Here is an 11,151-nt window from a genome sequence, read left to right as displayed (position 1 = left end):
GATACAGGGAGGGATGAGAACCCCAGACTCTAAGGGATGATACTGGGAGGGATGTGAACCCCTGACTCTAAGGGATGATACTGGGAGGGATATGAACCCCTGACTCTAAGGGATGATACTGGGAGGGATGTGAACCCCTGACTCACACCAGTGGCGGCGGGAGGCCCTGCGCTGCACCCTGCAGCTCTTGATGCGGCGTGCGGCGGCCTTGTGGAGGTACACAGCGTTCTTCATGATGGCCGGCAGCTTGGCCTCGATCTCAGACGCACAGATACACTCCTCAAAGAACTCTGGCTCACACACGCACACACACACACACACACACACACACACACACACACACACACACACACACACACACACACACACACACCACACACACACACACACACACACACACACACACGCGTAATTACCATTATTGATACAATATTGGTTTGAAAAAATATACGTATTATGAAAATAATAGTGTATTATTATTAGTGTATTAAATATAATTGTGTGTCAAATCGATACTAGGATGTTGTTCTGGTTCTGACCCCTAGAGGGCGGTCACGGACTGTATAACATAGCCACTACTACAGAGATGTGCCCCTTTTCCATACAGACTTGTTATGTCACTAGGGTCGATTCTGAATGAAGCTGCACAGGAGAGTGAGACTGGACAGGAGAGTGAAGAGGAGACGAGAGCGAACTGGACAGGAGAGTGAGACTGGACAGGAGAGTGAACAGGACATGAGAGTGCGACTGGACAGGAGAGTGAACAGGACAGGAGAGTGAAGAGGAGACGAGAGTGAACTGGCCAGGAGAGTGAGACTGGACAAAAGAGTGAAGAGTGAAGTGACGTCCCCCCCCCCCCCCTCCCCCCAGACTCACTCCTGAGCTGGGTGACGTCCCCCCCCTCCCCCCAGACTCACTCCTCAGCTGGGTGACGTCCCCCCTCATCCTCTCCTCCGTGGCGCTGCTCCGCTCCAGGAGCTCAGACTGTTCTCCAGGTTCTGAAGAGCCTCCTCCGCCTGCTGCAACCGGGTCTCCAGCTCCACCCGGGACTCCATCTCCACCTGCACCCCCACCCCCACAGCCACCACCACCACGATTAAGATAGGATGAAGACATAAAGAACTAACACCACCACCACGATTAAGATAGGATGAAGACATAAAGAACTAACACCACCACCACGATTAAGATAGGATGAAGACATAAAGAACTAACACCACCACCACCACCACAATAAAGGATAAGATGAAGATATACAGAACTAACATCACCACCACCACCACCACCGTGATGCTTAATAGAAGATGAAGACATGCAGAAGTAACACCACCACTAACACCATTACCGTGATGTTTAAGATAAGATATGCAGAACTACTCCACCACCACCACCACCACCACCACGATTAGGATGAAGACATGCACTACTACTCCACAACCACCATGATGTCCAAGGCTTTTTAACACTTATGACAAAACAGGCCAACAGACACGTTTAACATTCAGTTTGTGAACCTTACACATTATTTATTTATTCTTTCTATTAATTATGTATAAGTGAATTCTATGCAGAAAAACTTACTACTTGAATTGATGATATTAACATATCATTTGCATACATTTTGTATTCACTGCCAGCCACATGAATCCATCAGGGAGGAACAGAGTTAACGCCGATCGCTCCCGCTTGCTTATTAAGGTCACCTCTAGGGGGCGGCACTCGGCTGAGCGAGAGGGGTTGTCATGGTTACCTGCAGCTCGGCCTCTGTCTGCTGCTTGTCTACGGTGAGTTGGGCGAGAGACTGCTGCAGTGTGTTGGCCTGGGAGGAGTAGAACTCTTTCTCCTCCTGGAGGAGCTGGGACCTGTGCTCGTTCTGCCTCAACCTGGGCGGGGAGGGGGGGGGAGAAGAGAGAGAGAGAGAGAGAGAGAGGGAGAGAATATGATAGGAAAAAGTAAGTACAGGAACAAATACACATGTAAACACACTCAGGGTCAAGAGACGTCATCCAACATGTGTTTATAATGGCTATGAAGGACTTAATTGATAGAGTCCTGATGGAGTTCCCCAATATATTTGTAATGAAGGGCATTATTCATTGAATTGAGAGCCTGAGTCCGACTGATTGGACTCTGGGGCTGCACACCTGTTGCACATTGAGCAATCAGTGTGCCCAGGATAAACCATCGCAGGTGAGCCATCGCTCACTTACTCACTTAGGGAGAGATGTCCTGCATGGAGCACCATCATCATGTATCACTGTCAGCAGACCGTACAATAAACCAGGCCTATTCAACTAGCGGCCCTTCTTATTTTTTTTCTGGTTGCCTACAAACCAAAATATATATATATATATAAAAAAAACATATATATATATATATATATTTTTTTTTTAATAAACCAAATGCATTAAATCTGTCATACACATGCCTATAAGGCTCTGTCTGCACCTGCTATTGGCTCAGTCAAGCTCACGTTGCATTTTATGCTGGCGGGCCACGGAGAAAGTCACTTTACCTAGGCTAACAACACGCTTCAAGAGGTCTCTCTCCAAACCAAAAAAACGTATGATTGATTGTGAAAATCGCCAATTCAAAAGCGAATGGACCGACAAACATTTATTAACAAAAAATGTTATAATGATACGATTAAAAGTGAAGAAGAAAGGAATGCGTCTGACAAGTTTATTCCATGTAGTAGTACTATATCTATTAAGTTAACACTACTTTAAGTAAGATTTATTTGTAGCGATTCATTGACATAGTTTTCCTTTTTGGCCCACTTGTTAAGGAGGTTGAATAGCCCTGCAATATACCATCGTCCAACAGCCCCACCCTGCGTCCTCGTCTGGAGGAGCCCAGCTGAAGTAACCAGCATTTAAGATCGTTACACTTACAAACACATGTTGTCTGAATCCCAACATGGCGAGCTAACGCAGCACCAGCCTATCAGAACCATGCTGGGACTCTCCCACTCTGAGGTCCAGAAACAACCGCCCTGTGATGACAGCTGCACTCCATGGCCCCCCCGTCCCAGTTATTACAGTCAACTCTGACCCAGTACCAGTCCTCCCAGTGTCCTCTTCGATCCAGAGATGACCACCACAGGCCCCGCGGTCGATGGCAGCCGGACTGAAGCTACTTCCTGTCCCCGTATCCACAGTGAGCAGCCGCCTCAAACATCAATACATGTTTCCACGCTCACCGGGCCATTAGTGGAGGGCGAAGATGACTTTTAGACTCACTCCCAGAACACGTAATACCGCCCTGTGGCCTGGGAACATCGTCACCCTTTACGGTATAAAAAGATTTGACCGAGATGTCTATTTCAGATAGATTTTTTTTTTTAGTCTACAGTGCAGATCAGGCCCTGTAAGTGGCTGGACTTATTTGTTATAGAACATTTGATCTATTTTATACTATACTTTATACTTATATACTACCACTTATACAAAAAATACTTCCAGATCTCTATAGCTAATGCTATATGTTTAGTTTAAAAACATTTAGTACTGTATTTCTTGTACCTTACATTTTTTAAGGAGGATTTTTCCCAAAGAAAACAACATCCCCCACAATGCACCTCTCCCCTAACAGAACTACAGTCATGCTCACTTGGCCTCGGCCTGGTCCTTCTCCTGCAGCAGCAGCTTCATCTGGTTTTCGATGTGACGTAGGTCCTGGAGCAGGTCCCCCTCCTCCGCCTCACCCCCCACAGACCCCTCCTGCTCCGGGTGGTGTACCTCCTTCACGCCAAGGAGCTCCAGAGTCCTGCGCTTCTCCTGGGACAACTCCTGGAGAGAGAGGGAGAGAGAGGTGGTAAAGGGTGAGGATGCTGGTTGAGAGAGAGAGAGGATGGGGGGGGGAGAGGGATTTCAGAGGGGAGGATGGTGGTGGGGATGTAGAGGAGAGGAAGGGGGAGGAGAGGATAGAGAAAGATTGAGTGACAGAGAGATTGGGTGGAGAGGGGGAAAGAGGGAGAGTACATACATCGTCTTATGAAAGGAGTTCCAAACTGTGTGGAAACATGAAATTGATGTGAGGAACAAAATGGGTAAATGTAATGGACAGACAGACAGACGGACACACGGACGGGTTTACCTCAATTGACTGCTGCAGTAAAACCGTTAAACTGCTGAGTTCTTCTTTCTCTGTCTCCACGCCTTTCAGGCAGCGAGCCGTTCCGTCCAGGTCCCTGTCGACAGCATGGTGATGAAACTACAACTCCCAGTCTCCCCCATGCTTTTACAGGACTCTTCCTTTTGCCGCAGTGCTCACTTAGCTTAACTTCAGGTGATCAAGGACTACAACTCCCAGAAGACCCCACATTCTCATTGACCTCTGCCTTCAGTCACAGCGCTATCAACACACGTTTTATATATATATATGTTGTATTTCATTTTATTTATTTTTTTTCCACTTGTTCCACTGTTTTTTTAATTTTATTATTATTATTATTATTTTTAAATCTTTTTCTATTTGTATTATTATTAGGGACCGAGCCAAACTTGGCAAGGACCCTATTGAAACCCTCGTGATTATTATTATTATTATTTTTAAACACTTCGACTGCATTTTTCCCCCCCTGAACATATTCGAAAACTCATTTTTTCTTGGTGCAATTGTGGGGACTGGTGAAAAATTTGATAATCTAGCCCTCAAATTCACATTCGCCCCTAGGTGGCGCTATAGCAACTGTTCAAAAGTGCAAACTTTGCACAAGCAGCACGCATCACCGGTTTGACCTACACTCATGAAATTTTGCACACATATGCATATCCTCATGATGAACAAAAAAGTCTCTTGAACTGAACACTTCCGGTAGCCATATTTTCCGCCATTTTGAATTTAGTTAAAAACAGTAAATTCCCCAAGGATCCCAGGTTTTTCGACTTTTACCAAAATCCTTTGGCACATATCATATATGGCCCATTATCTTCAATCTGACTTAAGGATTAGTCTGTACAATAAAGTTTAGAGCACAAATGAGTTCTAAAAGGGGTGTGGTTGAAACCTCGAAAATAGTTAATTGCTCATATCAACGTCAAGTTGGACGCCTATGATGTTGGCCCCAATACAAAAGTTGTTCAGAATCAAATTCTGAACAAGATAAAGTCAACATATTTTCAAATGGGGCGTGGCATCGAAATGGGCGTGGCCTGACACTAAAATCGCCACAGTTCATAGACGCAATGTTTGATTTCAGCAGGACCGACTTAGTGGCCGTTAGGTACCAAAGTTCTAACTGCTCACCAAAAATTAAGTCGATTTAAAAAACAACATGGCCGCCAGAGCCTCAAAATCACTGTGCGGAGACCGTAATAGTTATGAATATGAAATTCACAGCACACGTGTAAACTGGTGCCGATAGCTCACATACCAAAATTTGTGTTTCTATTTTTTGTAGCGCCCCCTACAGGAACTTTAAAAATCAGCCCCTGCGCCACGTTTCACCAATATGTATGAAACTCAGTATTCACGTACAATGTGCCCATACCTACAGAAAAGCCTCTTGGACCCATGCCCCAAACCCCACAGGAAGTCGGCTATTTGCATTTCTAATTTTCACTTTTGGCGGCCATTTTGAATTTTTTTCACTTTTTGGCCTTGTGAACTCCTCCTGGGCAATTTATCGGATCTGCTTCAAAATTGGTCAGTACAGTCATGAAGTGGTGCTGAACCAAAATCGTGCTATTTGTGACTGTACGTTGAAGGGCGTGTCCGTGGCGTGCCGTCAAAGTTGGCCATTTTTGAAATCCGTCGCCTTGTATTAAACTTACTCCTCCTAGGGAATTTGTATTTGAACTAACTCCTCCTAGGGAATTTATCGGATCTGCTTCAAAATTGGTCAGTACAGTCATGAAGTGGTGCTGAAACAAAATCGTGCTATTTGTGACTGTACATTGAAGGGCATGGCCGTGGCGTGCTGTCAAAGTTGGCCATTTTGAATGGAATACTTTCACTTTTTCGCCTTGTATTTCAACTAACTCCTCCTAGGGAATTTATCGGATCATTGATGTAGGGTTAATAATGTTAGTTAAAGTTGTTACAACATGTAATTCAGTTAAATGTGGTCTTACATGTTAATGTCAAAACAATCAGTAGGACACCACAGGGCACCTCTGCTTCTACAGATTACATAAATTTGCGAATTTTTTTTAAAACTGCGCTTTTTTAAAACTGCGCTTTTTTAAAACTGCGCGCAGTGATGAACGGGACCTCGTGCCGGCTTGCGGCTGCGTCACGTGCGGTCCTAACATGTGCACATCTTGCCAGCACACATGTTACGACGGCACGTGACGCGGCCGCAAGCCGGCGCGATTTTTTTTTAAAACTGCGCGCAGTGATGAACGGGACCTCGTAGTGGCGGCTGCAAGCCGGCGCGAGGTCCCGTTCATCACTGCGCGCAGTTTTAATTTTATTTATTTTCTCTCCCATATGGCTATTTTAGATTTTCTTATGAGAAGTAGTTTGTGGGTGGGTTGGGGTGGGTGGGGGGGAGGGGGGTTAGGTGGGCGAATGGGGTGATTATGTGTCTCTGACCACTATAATTGTAGTGTTGTGAATCCTCCTCGTAAAGAAAATAAAATAAAAAAACTTGATCACAAAAAAAACAACACTTTTGTGTTTTTCAATGACAGTCCCATTAGTAATCTGTTAGTTCATCTGTGCTCCCTTAAAAACCAACATGCTAGCGGGTTAGCTAAAATTGTAGTTCTCTTACATTTTAATCTGCTCCTGCTCCGACTTCAACTCAGAGACCACCTCCTCAAACTTCATCTTCTCCTCCTCCAGAACCTGGTTCAGACGCTCCAGCTCCTAAAGAACACAGATAGAGAAAGAACAGAGAGAGATAAAGAGCTGGCATGACAGAGAGAGTTCACAAAGACACAGAGAGCAAGAGAGAGAGAGATAAACTACCTCCGTCTGGGCCCTTTGGTAACTCAACTCCTCCGTCTCCTCCATTAGTTTATCTGTCCACAGAGAAACACCAAATCAATAATACATCTCCATAATATCACTCATCATGCTTCCATTGTTCCTACTTCTCCCAGGTGTTCCTGTCTGTTTGTCCTCTAGTAGGGCCCTTACCAGGGTGTTCCTGTCTGTTCGCCTGAGGCCCCCAGAGACACCGGGGCCTCTAGTAGGGCCCTTACCAGGGTGTTCCTGTCTGTTCACCTGAGGCCCCCAGAGACACCGGGGCCTCTAGTAGGGCCCTTACCAGGGTGTTCCTGTCTGTTCGCCTGAGGCCCCCAGAGAGATCGGGACCTCTAGTAGGGCCCTTACCCAGGTACTCCTGCTTCTCCTTGGCCAGCTGTAGTCCCTGGGCCCCCAGGCTCTCGATCATGGCCTCCCCCAGCTGGGCGTTCTTCCAGGTGCTGCAGGCCACAGGGGAGAGCGCTAACGTTAGCTTGGGTCAGTCTTTGTTCTCGTACGTTAACCGTTTACTCAACCTGACAGACGGCTGTCTGTTAGGAGCTGGTAGGAGTGAGAGGGCATCTTGCTCCAGGATGCCTACAGAGTAGTACCCAAGGCCCTTTCGTCCGGGAGGTAAACACCTCGACCACTGGACTATCTGGCCCGTTGTGCGCTACTGCTAACAAAGTGAATGTGTGCATCTTTTTAACTCAAGATCATCCAGAATATGAGGCTGGGTAGAATAGGCAACTTTACATGCTTTATTTATGAGAGGGGGGAGAGCATCCAGTATGGGGGAGAGATTGGGGAGTTAAAGAGGGGGAGCAGGTACCCACATTTTCCCAGAGTCCTGCAGCAGCTCCACCCACTGGTTCTGCTCCAGCGGAGAGTCAGCGGCCAGTACCACAGCACCCTGGGGAGAGAGTACACACAGTAAGACAAGTACAACTACTAATAATGCTACGGAGTAGTACACACAGTATTACTACAACTACGGCACACAGTACTACACAGTCGATACATCCCGCTATTGCACTAATGTAGTGTGGAAACGTTGTCCAGGAGCACGAGCCAAACTGTCGGATCTGTCTGAAGAACTCAAACAAAACGGGAGGGGGGAGAAACAGCGCCCTCTCTGATGAAGAACGGAATGTTTCAGATTCTGGCGCCAAAGCAACAGCGGTTGTTTACGTCATGGAGGCGACTTCAGACTCTATGTTATGGTAAAGAGGCTCTTCTCATTTGTGAGAACTTTACAAAACACAGAGGAAAACGCTGGGTGGAGTGAGGGAAGGCTCTGACCGTGAAGCCCTCCAGCCCGACGGAGATGGCGAAGGGCATGCCCAGGTCCTCGGTGGCCGTCACCACGCACCCGCCCAGCGGGATCACTCCCTGGGGGGACGGGACCACAAACAAGACCATCACGTCATGGATGTTCAAGATTACACACTATGTTAAAGCTTAAACACAATTTTTCGTCATAAAAGTTGCATTCCATTTGATGTAAAAATATGTAAATCCTCAACCATACAATTTTGATTCCAGGTGATTATTTGGTTCATTACCAACCCTCCGTCCCTATACAACCCACCGGAACGTTGCAGTTCTTTGCGAGGTAGTCCGTACCTTGGGGTGGATGTTGAAGCACCGGCTGGTCTCAAAGTTCTTCTTCTCATTCTCTGCGTAGTAGAGCAGGAAGCTGTCCTTGATGATGAAGAACCTGCACACAGGAGGACCTTTAGCGGAACATTTCTTCCGATTTCATTAGTGAAAACAGAGTGGCCATTAAGGACGGTCATCTGGCTCTGCAGGCGGGTTACCTTGGACCTAAATGGTCCTTAGGGTTGTAAACAAGTCCAGGGTTTTTGTCGGGTCTGCTCTAAAGGTCCCATCAGGACCAGGTAGGTCTACTCTAAAGGTCCCACCAGGAAGGTCTACTCTAAAGGTCCCACCAGGTAGGCCTGCTCTAGAGGTCCTGCTAGGCTTGTGGCCAGCTTCTCTTTGAGCTAACATAAAAGCCACCAAAGTAGAAACTGCACAGAGGCAAAAGTAGTCCCAGATTCTGTGTTATGTAAACTAAGCACTTTATCCCGAGGTAGCGGGTAGCAGGAATTGTTTTGTTCCAAAATGCATACTCAGAGTAACACCTCATTTTATACAACACAATATAAAGCATGTTGATGTTGTCTTTCAATAAAAAGTACCTTTGATATTCTGATGTGTCAGAAAGAAATATTAGAAAGCTATTTGAGCATTGATTTGATTAAAGGTTTTTTAAAAACACAAAATTATTGCAGTAATGCCATCTAGATGTTTGGTCCAAACTAGCCCTAAGCAGGAACAGAGCCACTAGGCAGGCCTGAACAAAAGGTGAACAGATGTAAGAACAAAAGCTTATAAAAAGCTTATAAATTTGTAAATCCTTGAACTTAAAAGCAGTTTGAATATAAACTGTCAACTGTTTAAATATTGTTTAATCCTCGAGTCTAGACTGCTCTCCAGACCGTCTGGAAAGACTAACCAGACCCATAGACCCAGCAGGCCTCCCTCCAGATCCAGAGACTCCCTGGAACTCCTCACGACACCCAGAGATTCCCTAACCAGACCCATAGACCCAGACCACAATACCAGAAGACCCTCTAGAAACACTAACCAGATCCATAGACCCAGTGAGACCCCGTAGAACTCCTCACCAGACCCCTACACCCCCTAACCAGACCCATAGACCCTCCAGACCCCCACTCACCTGCGGGACCACTTGGCAGAGGGCCGTCCGAAAGGCCTCTTCCAGAGCACCCCTTGGGCCTGCACCTTGGTGCTGAAGTCCAGCACCTCAGAGTCCGTCTGCTCCATGGAGGACCAGGGCGAGAACACGGCGCTCCTGCTGCCCGACAACGAGGAGGAGAACATCTCCCAGCACCTCCTCCTGCCACAGACCCAGCCGGAGGGAGGAGGAGGAGGAGGAGCGATGGAAAATCGATAGAATTAAAAACACCAGTCAGTCAATAACGACAGGGAGCGCATCACACATGGGATGAGCGGACGGACGGACACAGGGGCCACGAGTCGATGGCTTCGATGAGCCGCAGGCGAGGAAGGACGCAGCGACCGATTCACCCGGCGGCTGGAGGGAGACAGTGGATCAACGATTGGCCGGGACGAGGGAGGGAGGGGGAGACACAGCCAGGGAGTGGGGAGGGATGGAGAGACAGAGGGAGGGAGAGGGATGGAGAGAGGGAGAGATTGAGTGGGACAGATAGAGAGCAGAGGGAGGGATAGAGAGAGAGAGGGGGGGGTAGAGAGAGAGAGGGAGGGATGGAGGTCAGGGAAGAGAGCAGCTTTAGGAACGTGTTGCTAAAGCTGGGGTTAGATGAGCGTGTTCCGGGAGTCGGGGGGGGCGGTTATTCAGATTACTGAACTCTGTTCAGATTACACCCCCCAACACAGGCCTCATCCACTGGATCCAGCGCTTGGCAGGTTAAGCCTCTGTCTCCCACTCTCCCCCAGGGTGAGGGAGAGCGAGCACAGGTCCCAGCTCATCCAGGAAGAGTGTTCTTCTCAACCCAGGCCCACATGCCACAGCAGTCTCTCGCCCATCTCTCTCTCTCTCTCTCTCTCTCTCTAGGCAAAGTCAGATAACTGCTGGATTGCAATCAGCTTAATGTTGGAGAACACGTGTCGTCGTGGCGATAAGTGGAACTGCGGCAGAGGGATTGGAGGGAACTTAACGCACATCGCCCGCACTCCAGGAGCGGGAAAACAGCTGGAATGTCGGGAATAATCGGGGTCATTTACATTGAACCATACGCTGCAGGACCGTTGACATGTGGTGCGTTCAGAGCTCAGCGTAAAAGCCTTCATGGTATACATTCTCTGACATTATGAAACAGCCTTATCATAAGACTCTTTCCCTCCCCCCCCTTGTAAAATGAACTGTATCCCATGACAACAAAGCATTAAAACATAAGCCCATTCCATACCATTTTTACTTGAATACTTTGTGAATTCAGCCTGGGTGAATAAAACAACACATTCCACAAAAGAAAAACAAGTAAAACAAAAAAAGCTTTAATAGTCATAAAACACGTTGCTTTACAACTTCTCACAATCAGAAGGAAAATGGAAATAAGGCAGAATTCATAAAGGAATGACAGAGGACAATAGAGTCGGATGTCTGGAGCCCCCCCATCACGCGATGGCGCCCCAGAACCCCCCCGACCGACCGACACAAGCCAC

General features: G+C 47.3%; 1 protein-coding gene across 1 annotated transcript; it reads right to left on the bottom strand.

The window, feature by feature from the left end:
* Positions 1-105: 105 nt before the first annotated feature.
* plekhd1 (pleckstrin homology domain containing, family D (with coiled-coil domains) member 1) lies at positions 106-9,825 on the bottom strand (the record flags this gene model as incomplete). Its single annotated transcript, XM_084482128.1, is given in 13 exon segments — positions 106-290; positions 918-977; positions 980-1,061; positions 1,751-1,883; positions 3,613-3,791; positions 4,099-4,192; positions 6,722-6,816; positions 6,919-6,971; positions 7,285-7,376; positions 7,752-7,828; positions 8,218-8,307; positions 8,542-8,635; positions 9,662-9,825. Coding segments are annotated over 13 exon segments (1,398 nt in total).
* Positions 9,826-11,151: the final 1,326 nt, after the last annotated feature.

Source organism: Micromesistius poutassou, assembly GCF_964030765.1.
Source record: "Micromesistius poutassou genome assembly, chromosome: 17".
NCBI lineage: Eukaryota > Metazoa > Chordata > Actinopteri > Gadiformes > Gadidae > Micromesistius > Micromesistius poutassou.
Note: the sequence above shows the minus strand (reverse complement) of the source record. Positions and strands in the feature narration are given on the sequence as shown.